Here is a 14417-nt window from a genome sequence, read left to right on the forward strand (position 1 = left end):
TTAGAGCACCAGCTGTGGAGAACAACTTTGAGATCAAATCCAGCTTGATCAACATGATAGAGAACAACAAGTACCATGGTCTTGCTTTGGAGGATCTACTTGATCATTTGGACATGTTTGACAAGTATTGTGGTTTGTCCAAGACCAATGGTATCTCTGAAGATTCTTTCAAGATGAGATTGTTTCCATTCTCCTTAGGAGACAAAGCTCACACATGGGAGAAGAACATCCCAAGTGACTCTATCACCACTTGGGATGAATGCAAGAAAGCCTTCCTCAACAAGTTCTTATCTACTTCAACGACTGCCAAGCTTAGGAATGAGATCTCTGGGTTTCAACAGAAGAATCTTGAAGGCTTTGGAGAAGCATATGAGAGGTTCAGAGGCTACTTAAACCAATGCCCACACCATGGCTTCACCAAAGAGAGCTTGCTTAGTACTTTCTACAGAGGTGTCATGCCTAAGTATATAAGCCAGCTTGATACTGCTAGCAATGATTTTTTCTTGGGGAGAAATGAAGTAGATGCTTAGGAGCTTGTAGAGAACATGGTTCAGAGTGATTCAGTCTACAGTGGTGAGCATGATAGGAGCAACAGAGGCAGTGGAGGAGATGATCAAAACACAAGGAGAGAGTTGAAGGCTCTACAAGATAAGATGGATTTGCTTCTTTCAGATAGAGCCAAACAAGAGAAAGTAAACTTTGTTGGTGAACAGAAACAAGAGGAGACAATTGTGGTTCATGAAGTTGATGGTCTAGAAGGTCAAGGAGAGCTATGTTTCGTGAATGCTAATGGGACATGGTACAAGAAGGAGCCTAACTTTCAGTACAACAACTACCAACAAAAGCCCTTCTACAATAACCAACAAGGAGGTTACAAAGCTAGCCAGAACTACTCTCAAGGTTTCTCCTCCAAAGGAAATCAGTCTACACAAGGCCAAGCCGGATCTTATACTCCTGCTCCACAAGAAAGTAGCACTAATGCAATGTTGAAACAGATCTTGGAATCCCAAACTAGAAGTGAGAAGCACATTGGATATGAGTTGAAGAACCTTCACACCAAATCTGATGGAAGCTACAATGATCTCAACAACAAGTTCTCAAACCTTGCTTCCAACTTCAAGGCTTTGGAGAATCAGTTTACCTTTATTACTTCAAACTCCAAGCGCCCAATGGGATCTCTACCAGGAAAATCAGAGCAACACCCTAAAGAGTATTGCAATGCTATCCACTCTACTTCTTCTGAGATTGAGTTGAGTGATCATATGAAAGAAGTAGATGAGCTTGAAAGACTCTTGTATGGAACAACAGTTGTTGCCAAGGTTGAAGCACAAATTGTGGAGAAGGTTGAACACAAGATTGTGGAAAGGGTGGAGATAAAAACTGTAAAGAAGGTTGAGGAAAAGGTTTTGCAACCAGTTAGACACAAGGCTGCGAAACCAGTTATTGGGAAAGCTGTCACGCAATTGAAGGAGGTTCAGCTAGAAGAAGCTCATGCGGCTGAGCAATCACTTTATGACAAGCTCTCATTTCCACAAAGGTTCCTCACTAAATCTCAAAAGAAGGTGATCTCTAAGTTTAGAAAAGACATTGGCGATGTAGGAGTCATGCTTTCACAGATATCGAATATGCATGATGCTCATGTCCAAATGATACTCATCAAGGACATTCTAGCTCACAAAGAAGAAGTAGGAGAGCTCCTCGACATCTCTACTATGCAGCTTGATCCACCAGTCACACCAAAGTTCCTTCCCAAACTAGAAACCCAAGGAGAGCTCCTCGACATCTCTAGTGCAAGTGTGAATGTGATCTCAATAGAGATGGTGAAGAGTCTTGGGATTGAAAACATGGAGCCAAACACATCTTTATTAATGCTTGGGGATTCCTCTTCTACAACCCCAATCGGTCTCATCAAGGAATTTTATTTGATGATTGGAGCTTGCACCATTCCTGTTGACCTCACTGTTTTGAAGATGGCAACTGAGACGAGAGTCCCATTGATCCTTGGAACACCATTTCTCACAACAGTAGGAGCTTGCATTGACTTTGGCAATAAGAAGGTCACACTTCTAAATGTGAACAAAGCTATCTCTTACCCAATAAAGTCTCCTTTGATGAATGTGGACTATTGTGGAACCGCTATTTGTGGAGAACCTCCCATTGAGAAGATCAAAGATGAAGTGATGGCTAGTGAAAAACAAATTCTTGATGGAAAGTCATCTCATGAGATGTGTGATGAACATTTGGAAAGTGCTAAAATGGAGGAGGGGGGAATCGAAGACTTCACCTCGATAAATTATAACTACAACATAAACCACTACAGTGCTTGAAACTATTGAGATTAGCGGCTTATTACAAAATTAAATAAAGTGAATCTAAACTAAGCCATACAACATATCAACCCCTAACGATACCATAAATGAATCTAAACTAAGCCATACAACATATCAACCCCTAGCGATACCCTAAATGAATCTAAACTAAGCCATACAACATATCAATCCCTAACTATACTCTAAGTGAAACTAAACTGGAGCCATACACTATCTAACCTAACTAGGCTACAAATCTTAATAGTCAATACAAATCTTATGACTATCAAAACACATACGAGTAGAACCTAAGACCAGAAACCGTACTTATTTCATCGTTTATTTCTCCTCTCCGTCTTTCTCTCCTTCTGAAAAAACGATCATGAATAACAATGGAGTGATTCGATTCCTTCCAGATGCTGGTGTGGGAAGGAGATTGTCACTTATGTTTCAAAAACGGAGGAGAACCCATACAGAAGATTCTTCCGATGTGAGATTGGTTTACACGTAATTCTGATAAATTATGACTTTTAATTCTTCTATGTTCCAATTGATGTTTTTGTGTTTTGATTCAAAGAAAGAAAGAACAACATATTTTTAAGTGGGTCGACGAGGCTCTGCTTGATTTACAAAGGATGGATGAGCAACAGTCAAGAATGGCTGAAGAAATTGAAGATTTGAGAAGTTCCTTGAAAAAGACAGTGGAGGAGCATAAGAAGTCGGAAGATGTAGGACTAATTGGATCCATTCTCAGTATTTTATGTTTATGTTCTAAATTTGATTGATCTTGTAATTGTTTTCTGAATCTAGCTACTTTGTCAAAGATCGAATCAATTTGGTATTTAGTTGTGTTGTCAATTTATGGATCAAATCATAACATTAAACTTAAAACTTGCATAAAACGAAGCAAATACTGGAAACGTGCACAAAACATAAAACATAATTGGTCTTGAAAAAACATAGTTCGACATGAAACAAAGATAATATTAGAAAAAACGCTGAAAAGTAACTTGCATAGACCGAATGGCTTGAATCCTCTATTGCTCTATCACATGTCGACCGGTTGTGACCTTTAATACCACATCGACTGTATTTACGACGTTTAGAGCTTTGAGTTCCTTGTGACGAACTGATCTTGTCTTCAACAGTCTCGTACCTACGTTTCTTTCTCCGACCTGCAGCTCTTCTAGTGCCTGGAGGAAGGACTTTCGCTTGTTGTACGTGAGATGGGACAATCTATGCATCTTCCGAGACACTAATAGGATTTATGCTTTCCTCATAAATCGATCTCCATGAAGCAGTGGTGTACATGTCGTCAGTGAGTGTGTGTGCTTGTATGCCTACGCTGAAAGCTGCTTTTATGGCGTGTCTGCATGGGATTTTCATCATATCGAATTTCCCACATGAACATGTGCTTCTGACCAAGTCGACCATACATTCAAAAGTGTCACCTCGAACCAAAAACCTATCATCGCTAACTGGGAAAACCTGAAACTTCTTACCCTTCTCAATCCTTCGATCAATCTTCTTCTCTACAGCAACGGTCAGTGGCTGTTTATGCTTAGAACTTAAAGTTCTATGTTTGAAAAACCATCGAGTCATCATTTCCCTTATGCTATCCAACAAAGGTATAACTGGAAACTCTCTTGGCAAACGCAAAGTAGAATTTATTGATTCAGCAGGGTTATTTGTCTTAACATCGTACCTGTAACCCGAAAATTGACAACGAGCCCACTTTTTCACATCAGCTTGTATTAGATAGTTTCCAATTGCAGGACTAATTGAGAAAATAACAGTGAATTGCTTCTTAAAATCAGCAACTCGGGAAGCTTTAAAAGCCTTTGCAACCAAACCAGCGACTCATTTACCTTTGAAATATGTAACAACATTGTTCAGCAAGTGGTGAATGCAAATTCCATGATGAGAATGCGGATACACTTTTGCAAGAGCTTTAGAAAGTGAAGTATTCCTGTCAGACACAGAAGCTAAACTCTGATCATCAGCAATGACAACATTAAGTTGTCTCATAAACCATTCCCACGAGCGGTCATTCTCTGAGTCGACAACTCCAAATGCAATAGGATATAGGTTCGAGTATCTAACCAAAGCAGTAGCAACTAATAATACTCCTTTGTATTTGCTCTTCAAAAAAGTCCCATCCACAACAATAATTTTTCGAATGGCAGCATAAAAACCGCAAATAGACTGACCATGTGAGATGAAGAGGAATCTGAATCTCCCATTGCTCTCAGTTTCATAAAATGTGTGTGATCCTGGATTAGCTTCCTTCATCATGTACAAGTATTTGAGAACTTTTTCATAACCCTTCTCCAGAATGCCTCTCACAACATTTATTGCATACTCATGTGTCTCCCAAGCTAAAGAGTAGGATATCTCAACTGGATGATATCATTAGGTTTCAGCCCTTCCTTGACATTTTCGTACTTATGCATAATGAGACTACCAACTGTTTTTGATGAAGCTGTCCGAACAGAGTGGTTCCTTGATGATGGAGCACATGAATGATCAGGTACATACTTTTTGATGATAAAATATGAAGAACCTATTAATGCCTCTGCGCGAACACGCCAGCGGCAATCATCATCCGCGCAACGAACGTACCAAACTTTTTTATCCGTTTTGCCAACCTTGTAGTCGAAATTATGTTTCATTGCACATATTTCGATTATTTCCTACAAAATTGTTTTGCTAGTAAAATGTTGACACTTCTTCACAACATTAACTAGAGAAAAATGGACAGACTTTCCGTTGATCATATCTTTCTCACACTTGTTTTCATCATCACTTTCATCTATCTTCGCATCTTCTTCTTCAAGCTCGGCTTCACCATCAATATCATCTGAAACTTCACACGACATACCCACTTCCTCTCTGTTAGGCGACTCAGCATGCTCTTCATTCAAGTTAAATCCGACCTTAGATCGAATACACACACATAACCGCGTTGAAGCTTTGGTCTTCACATATGTAAGAAATTTTTTGAGTTGCCGATCATTGGTGATGAAAACAGGTGGTGAGTCGAGGCCAATCACCAAATCGGAAGGTAAGTAACTCAGCTCGATATTGACCAAGTTTACATCGGTTCCAAAGTCCTCACAAACCATAACTCTTAGGTTGTCAAAGGTTTTGCTTGTGTCCAAAGTAAGTAATCTACCTCCTGTTTCTTCATCAACAAGAAACTTCCATCCTTTTGTTTTGGACGATCTCCAAAAACCCAGAATAGGCATAGATGTGCATATTCTCACGTTAGATTGACAAAAGTTTGGAGAAACTATGAAAAAGAGAAGAAGCTCTACGATTTTTTTGTCCAAATCATGGTTGGCAACGAAGAAACTAAAATTTAGGGAAGAAACTAAAAGTTAGGGAAGAAGATTTAAAAAAGGAAATAAAAAAGATTTAATAGATTTAGGAAATATTTTCTAACCGTTTTTTCCTAGATTTCCGGATTTTGTTTAAAATCTAGTAGAAATTACAATCTACGAAAGGTAGAATAAAGATGAGGTGGTAGATATAGAATACCGATATTATAGATAGAAGAGAAGTGAGAAGAATGTATATTCTTTCATAGAAGATACAAGAACGTTTATTATTTCTTATGATCTACCAAAAATGCACAACATAGAAGGAAATGTTTATTTTGTATTTTGCCATCGTAGATCTTAATGTTTCGGTGTAATGCGCATTCTTCCTTGTGTAGATGATTGTGTTTTAGTTAGACTGAATATTTTGAATCGCCATAGATGGTAGATCTTATATACTAACACCTTTAGCCTATTTTGAATTGCCATAGATGGTAGATCTTATATACTAACACCTTTAGCCTGTTTTTTAATTTACCATTCCAAATATTTTTTGAATCCAAAAATATATTTCATATATGCATATGTTTGACTACTTCATTTTTTTATTTTTTTAAAAATTTTTTGCATTGTAAATTAATTGATATGAATTTTTATAACCTTGAGTGGTAGTGAAAGTCCAAAAGTGACAATGGTTAAGAATAAATCATGTTAGCTTTAAGAAAATCATGTCAATTAATTTACAATGCAAAAAAAAATTAAAATTCATAACCATTGTCTGTTCCCCTTAGTACAAAATCAAATTTTGTCACTTTTGGGAAATTCGGGAAAAGAGAATGGCCGAATTTCCCATAAAAAAACTAAAATTCATAACCATTCTCTTTAACCGAATTTCCCATAAATTTATTTTGTTGATTTTGTAAATGAAACAAAAGTAAGAAACATAATCCGCGTTTTAACGCGGATCATATATATTTTTTTTAAACATAATCCACCACGATCCAATAACTAATTATGACAATGGTTAAGAATAAATCATGTTAGCTTTAAAAAAGAATAAATCATGTTGGCTTTCAAAAAGAAAAAGAAAAGAATATGTTCACTATAAATTGCTTATGCTCCGTGATTGGAGGAGGCCTTTGACATTTTGCAAAACTTAATTGGCACCTATGTTCTGAATTTTTGTTTCCAGAATTAAAATATGAAATTGACACTATATACTGATTTATATGATTACCGTCTATCACCCTCTCAAACTTATTTTCTTCTACGAGACTTTTTGACCGGGAAAAATAATTTTCAAATATACAACTTAGGCGCATTCTAAAAAGTTCAAATAATAAAAGTCAGAGAAAAACATCATCGTCTAAAAATAAATGACAAAAAATCAAAAATAGCAAAAATAATTCGGTAAAACTACAGAAAATAGACTTGATGATTTATTAAAACACTGTCGCCTAAGCTTAAAGATCTGATTTTTTTCAATATATTTTTTTCTTACCTTTTACAAAGCCACATCTCGACTGCATATACAAAACTTGAAAATATTAATGAATATTTACAACCTTATTCCATAACTATCGTATAATACCCATATATATAAGCAATGGTTCTTAACTACTATCTTAACCTAATATAAAGTTTAAATTTATAAGAAATAAAATAACGTAAGTATAAGTATGGGCACCAAAACCATATCAATCTGATTTAAATCTAGACCTCAACACAAATCGATTCAATATCGTACAGAATCTTAATCAGTTAAACATAGTGTAATGAACCTTGGACAAAGTGAAACAAATAGAAAAACAAAAACAAACAAAATTTCTTTAAAACTAATGATGATATGACTGAAACCAAATCCAAACGTAAACTATAGATCATCAAAGTATACAACCTTGTTTCATTTCCTATCAAAATCAAAAAGTAATTAAACCAAAAAGCAGAAATCCAAATAAAACAAAACCATATATTGTAGATGTGATATATGATATTTATATGCCATATATGAGTTATCATCTGCTTCTTCTGGTCATGCTTGGCTCCTCGTACGCCACCAGCAGCCAATTTTTCAACCAAAATTGATACCCACTTGTGGCATACAGGGAGCCAGGCATGATGACACATCCATATATGTAATGTATATAGTACTTGCATACTAAAACCCTACGCCTGAACGTTGGACACCATCTTTATTTTTGAGCTTGTCTTGAATCGAATAAGAATCTTTGTTTATTACTGTTGGGAAGAGAAAAGAAAGTAGAGAGATGTACTGAAGATATCTGGTTGAAGTGGAATTTTGGGCACACATATATAAAGGAGGAAGAAACTTCATCAGGGTTAATTATGCTATCGACAAATTTAAAATAAAGCAAAAATGACCAAAGTTGGGTTTCGTTTTTCAATAATTTAATATGAATAAGGGGAATAAAATAATTGAAAGAGGACCCATTAATTCACTTTCCTTAAAGGTTTTTTTTTTCCCTTTAAAGCTTCTCTTTTCACAATTCGTTATCAACTGAGAATTAAAAATTAAATCATGAAAAGAATACTGTTTCATAGCACAACGAAAGAGAGAAAGTTAATGGATATGTATCTGATCCTAATTGAAATTATAAAACATTAGAAGTTTTCTTAAATTCCAACAAGTACATATTAGTATATTGTAAATCAAAATATGGGTTACTCTTGTTATTAAAAAGTGTAGAGATTACACAGCATGCAAACCTATTGGGTTACTTTTCAATAGTTAAATGTTTTGTACGAGAACTTAAAGATTTTCATATTATAAAGGAATTGTTAGAAAAGAATTGTGACTGGGCCATATATCAATCAATCATCTTAATCACCACAAAAGGACCTACGCTTTCATCATAATCCAAAACTTTGGCGTTGGACAATTCAGAATGATACCCCATTAGGTCTTGCTTTGTTTTTTTGTTTGATAGTATATTGTGGTTCAGCGTTTGTATTAACGTTTACAAGTGAAAGTAATGTGTTGTTTATCTTGGGAAGTTGTAAAATTATGAAACGTGAAAAGCAAAATAGAAGACTAAAGGAACGTTCACGTTTTACTGTTTTTAACCCTGGAATTCGTATAAGACATCTGATATATTAGAAATATATATTTGTTCTTAGACGTCGTGGATATACTATGAACACATGACATGTACCGATGTACGTATAGTGTATGACGACCACCATTGTAATTCAACTCTAATGTTTCAAGTTATTCCAAACAAAGATCTTACGTCAGAGCTGATTATGAGAAAAATAGAATACAATATTATCGAGTAAAAGTTCAAAACATATTATTCATGATATTTCATATATCAACCTTTCAATTTCTTTCGTTCTTTTTTTTTATATTGAAATGAAGAGAATTCAATTTCAAAGTCTCTAAAGCTTACATTCGATTCTTTTTTTGTAAAATTAGATTTCTTTGTCTTTTCTTTTCAACATTTCATGGGTTTTGTGGGCTCTTTAGCTTTCGCTTTTCCATAATAAAGACGCTTTTTTCTTTCCTTTCTCATATTATTTTAAAAAATTATAAGTTCTTTCCACTGACCTAATATGTTATGGCCAACTCATATGAGTTGTGTTTTATTTTAAGTTGTTTACGATTAAAAATCGTCTGGCCTTACTGGACTAGACCGGTCCATTTCAAATTAACAAAACCGGGTCGAAATAGGCTTGTTTAACCGGCAACTTATCCAAATTGATCGCCGGACTTTACCCTCACCGGATCAAGCAGAAACAATGGTCTCTGTGTAGCGCTTGAACTAGACTTATGAAATTCAAATCGATGGGTAGCAAACCCGGAATACGGTGGCAGCCTGGCAGGAGATCGATCATAGCCGTGATCTTCACCTTCTCCTCCACATACTGCTTGAGCTCTATCTCATCTCATCGTCAAGTCCGATCATTGAAAAAAGCTTTCAGATTATTAACATCTCACATCGTGTGGGTGTTGTGTCATTGAGGTAGTTTTTGGGTGAGACAGACCCATCATTAATATGGTATCAGAGTCCAGGGTGATTTAGTACCTATGTAGAGCTACCTTTTGGGTGTGAGTTAGGTCCATTACTAAAACTAATACAGATCGAGCTGCCTTCGTTCAGATCAAACAGGTCGGTCATTGAGATTCATGTCGAAATCAATTCTAGAGATTATGAAAATGATGAAATCAGTTTGAAGATTCCTTTACATGCACGGCATCAAGTCAATTATCTCGATCTCTTGTTTAGGTTCATATCGTTAAGATTGTTCCTCTGCTTATCTATACAGCCTCTTCAAGAGAGTGGCCACTCTCTTGATCCAAGACCTAAACTAGATCCCTCGTCTTGGATGTCGCTGCCGGAATCAGGAATCCTACAGCATATGTTTGCGTTTTCAATTCTTGTTGCACGAGGTTGAAGCTTGCAAGAACCCGAAGCAGTCTTGATAAATTAGCTTTTGGACTTCCTTGTGACTGCAGCAACACGCTTCTCTCAATCTCAATCACATTTTTTTTTTTGGCAAGTTTGAACCGGTGCAAAACCAATCTCTTCCATGATACTTCCGGAGTTACGGTTTATCGGAATTTAGGAGAAATACAAGCAAGACGCTCATCTCCAACAAATAAAAAAAACCACACCACCCACTCTATTACATTAAACAGTACACCCTTAAACCCAACTACTAAGCTTTGCCACGTTATATACTCGTTGATGAAAACATTCCAAAAAACTTTTTCTTGCTTTTCCAACATCAAGCTGCGAGAACAATAACCACGATCAGGAGTACAATGCCAAATATCACCAAGAGCAAGCATGTCTGCATGTAAACAAGATCAAAACATTAGAATGTAGCCCTATACCCCATCCCTAAAAACCAGAAAATTTTGAAGTCTTTTTTTATTTATTTACCAGAGATGAGTTTGATCTTTGTGTGTGTTTGAGGCTTGTGCGAGCTGAGATCTTCCTTGAGCAGTTGTAGCTCGAGAGTTGTCAATGTGAGTACCGATATCTTCTGCCAACTAAAAAAAAATAAAGTGAGCTCCGCAACTGTAGAACTGAGGGCATGCTCTTATAGATTTTGTTCACCTATCATGACTCCTTGGTCTTTAACAAGAACCGCAAGATCTTTGCATATTTCGTTAATCTCTCCAATCTGATTATGTATTTCTTGAATCCCTTGCTGCTCTCTTTCTTCGATCACAGCCTCGTTCCTGCCTGCAAGCAAACAAGAGGAAGACATGTTGCATCACAATACTAAATAGATAAGATGTTTCTTTTTGACTCCACAACTTGTGCCCTCTGTTCCTGAAGGTTATCTACTTCACTCGCTGCATACATGAAGCAAATATGGAAAAAAAGGAAACGTGATTCATTAAAACCAGACTAACAAAAAAAAATCAAACTGTTTGCTCTATATCATCAAGAACAACACAAACCGGTCTTTATCCTCGTCTCTATTACCTAGAGGGACGAGCAGATGGAGAAAGGAGAGGAGCATAAGTGGTTTCTCTTTCAACACTGCTTTGAAAGTCCTTTGCAAGCTTAGCATCTGCAATTTTCTTATATACTACACATTTTAACAATTAAACAATCAAGAACCATCACAACTCTCATAAGTAACCGAAACAAAGAAGACGAAAGGTTTTAACTTTTTACATTGACACCAGTTCGATGATCAGTTTCACTAGCAGAAGTGTCCTTCACAAGCTGCCCTATATGCAACCGTGTCTTGTGCCCCTATACCAAGCAGGAGATTCACAAATCAATCAAACATCTTTAATTTTTGCAATCAGAGATTAAATATTATATAGAGAAAATGACTAGGATAGCACTAAAAAGTTTTTTGTCACACATATAGCATCTAAGAATAAAAATGACCAAAATAGCACTTAACGTTTTATCAAAAGAGATAAATATACACTTATACTCCACTGGTAAATTAATTTAGACATTAGGGTTTAGAGTTAAGGGTTGGGGTTTAGGATTTAGGGTTTAGGATTTAGGGTTTAGGGTTTAGAGTTTAGGGTTTAGGGTTTAGGGTTTAGGGTTTAGAGTTGGGGAGTGGGGTTTTGGGATAAGATTTCAAATTTTGAGAAATAAAAAAAATTTAAATTTTTCAAAAGATAAAATGATATTTTGGTCATTTTAGTTTTTGAAAGCTATTTTTCTGACATAAACTTAGAAATGCGCTATTTTGGAGATTTGCCCTATTATATATTTCCAATTTCAAACTTATTATTACAGCTTCTCACGGAGTTCAGGCGTATCTCTTGGAGTACCAAGCGTCTGTTAACGAGTCGCTGAAACGTGAAAACTCCAGTATTGATCTGGAATATTCCCGAAGCCACGCCTTGCGTCGAATCTTGCCGACCGCCACCACCATTGATCTTCCTCTTCTTCCACCTTTTAAATCTTGAAAACTCACCCGGAGAACTGATCGAAATCGGAGCTCCAATGTATGTGGAGACAGAGATTGAAAAGCGTTTTTAAGAATCTCCTACCCTATTTTATTTTCCATTTTATAATAGAATAAAATGAGTTTACTTTATATAAGTTATTTTTTTGTTCATACCGTTAAAATATAACTCAATTCTATTATAGAATTATTTTATTTTAAAATAAAAAATAAAATGAAACATTGAAGCAGAAGCCAGAGGATGTTTTTGTTTCATTTTTTGGAGCCTTCCATTTCCATTTTTTTTGTGTGGAAGCCTATCTGATTTAAACCAAATTTTGATGGGAAGAAAAACAATTTATATCCGATTTTGTCTGGTTAATATGTAAAAAGTATTACATCTCAGTTTATAGTTTACTTTGCTAGTGAATTCGCATGTACGTCCTTACTTTTGGGAATATGAATCAAGTTTACACAATTTTTCTTTTTTTGTAAAAAGATGAAATACATCCATATTTACTGAATTTGAACAGCTAGTCTCAGTTCGAATCGCGAGAATTTGCATATCAGTATTTCCATCTTAGCATTAGCATGTAAAGCCTTTCTGTTACATACACGCAAATTGAATAATTTACCATTCATTGAATCTTTAAGACTCCATCTTAATCCACTAACCAGGTCATTATTAATCTATGAAGCATCTATTTGATAAATCGGGATTTAAGTATCCAAAAAAGGCTGTTTCAATAAGTCCATTTGGAGGAACATTGGGATCTTCTTCCACTTCTTCTTTAAGATTCGTCTTTCTCAAACATTTTGTTTTGAAAAGCAAATTAGAGAGTGTTGACTAGAAAATTTTTATTTTATTTTAAAAGTTGTCCTTTCTTACTTTTCAAATGTATCAAATAATCCATATAAAGCTGTTGAATTTTGGTTGTAGTGGAACTACCTCTTTTCTTTTCCAAAAAAAAAACATGTTTTGGTATATAAATCCTTCCATTTCCATATATTTATGAATCTCTCCGGATTTATGTTAGATTTTTTTGGTAAAGGAAAAAAATTATCTAAAACAGTAACTTTTTTAATAAAAAATTATATAGGAAAAAACTTATTTCAGATTTTTGTTCGATCGACTTCGGGCACTGCATGAATTAGAGTTCAAAATAATGTTCAATAGAGTTTGGTTCGGGTTTAATCAGGTATTAATTCTTCAAAGATATGAAAACTAGCTCCATTCTATCCTTAAAGTCAGTTCATAAATGCTAACACATCATAAATCTTGATAAGCATATTTTAGATTTGAATATAGGTTCCCCAAATACTTATTTGTGATTTGAATAAAAGATTTTTTGCAAGATTGACTCAAAACTCAAATTCAAACCTAAAACTAACCCATGCTTTTCTTGAATTTTTGTTTTGTCCTATTCACCCCACAAGTTCATAATATTCACGAAAATACCATCAAATTTTTTTTTTCCGAAAATGACATTTTTACTGTCTCACCCTCATCATCTTCAAGTAATTACAAGATTGCCATTGTCATCAATACCGCAACCACCATGAACAACCAATTTGAAGCTTTTAATGCACCTAAAATCGATTTACACTCTCTCTTTCTCATTTGTTATGAACTAAAAACAACATCTCTTTCACTTTGCCTCCATATTCATTCAAAAAACTCAAGCTTTTGATTCAAATTTTTTATGGTTGGTAGAGCAATTCAAGCATACTATTCTTTGTGGGTTACTTTCGTTTGAGATTCTGGGTGGTTGGAGATGACTTTGTGTGCTAAGGAAGTCATCTCACTAGTTTAAGGTATAAAATTGAAATTTTTTCCAGATCTGTTCATGTAGAAGACTTACCCGTAAGTAGTCTGGCTGTAGAAGACTTACGGGTAAGTCTTCTGGTCAAACGGATGACTTACTTTTAAGTCATTATCTTTGTTTGTTAAAAAAAAATCTAGAGAATACCCTAGACGACTTACTTGCATTTGACCGAATTGTGTCAGATATTTGATTTTTTCTGGACGACTTACCAGTAAGTCGTCTCCGGGAAAACAAAAATTTCAATATTTTATTAAATCTGGAAGACTTATCTGTAAGTCGTCTCAGGTTACTATTGCAATTGGAAAATAAAACTTAAATATTTAACTTTTCCCAGACGACTTACGCGGAAGTCGTCAAGTCAGACGACTTACTTGAAAGTCGTCCAGGCAGACGACGTACGAGAAAGTCGTCCGAGATAAGCAAGGTTTGACCATAAAGTAGGAAATAAATCTGGACGACTATGCTTATCTTGGACGACTTTCAAGTAAGTCGTCTGACTTGACGACTTCCGCGTAAGTCGTCTGGGAAAAGTTAAATATTTAAGTTTTATTTTCCAATTGCAAAAGTAA

At 35.4% G+C, this 14417-nt stretch overlaps 1 protein-coding gene and 1 pseudogene across 1 annotated transcript; one reads left to right on the forward strand and one right to left on the reverse strand.

The window, feature by feature from the left end:
* Positions 1-545: 545 nt before the first annotated feature.
* LOC106314514 lies at positions 546-2327 on the forward strand. The gene is made up of 2 exons (XM_013752376.1): positions 546-1017; positions 1186-2327. Exons 1-2 carry the CDS (start codon positions 546-548, stop codon positions 2325-2327), a joined length of 1614 nt encoding a protein of 537 aa, XP_013607830.1.
* A 7623-nt stretch (positions 2328-9950) lies between these two features.
* Positions 9951-12705, reverse strand: LOC106314515 (annotated as a pseudogene).
* Positions 12706-14417: the final 1712 nt, after the last annotated feature.

This window comes from Brassica oleracea, chromosome C9, assembly GCF_000695525.1.
Source record: "Brassica oleracea var. oleracea cultivar TO1000 chromosome C9, BOL, whole genome shotgun sequence".
Lineage (NCBI taxonomy): Eukaryota > Viridiplantae > Streptophyta > Magnoliopsida > Brassicales > Brassicaceae > Brassica > Brassica oleracea.

Coding starts and splice junctions, on each gene's coding strand:
- LOC106314514 (XM_013752376.1), top strand. CDS start 546: ATGGTTCAGAGTGATTCAGTCTACAGTGGTGAGCATGATAGGAGCAAC. Junction 1,018..1,185: donor CTTGGAATCCCAAACTAGAA/GTGAGAAGCACA, acceptor GATCTCTACCAG/GAAAATCAGAGCAACACCCT.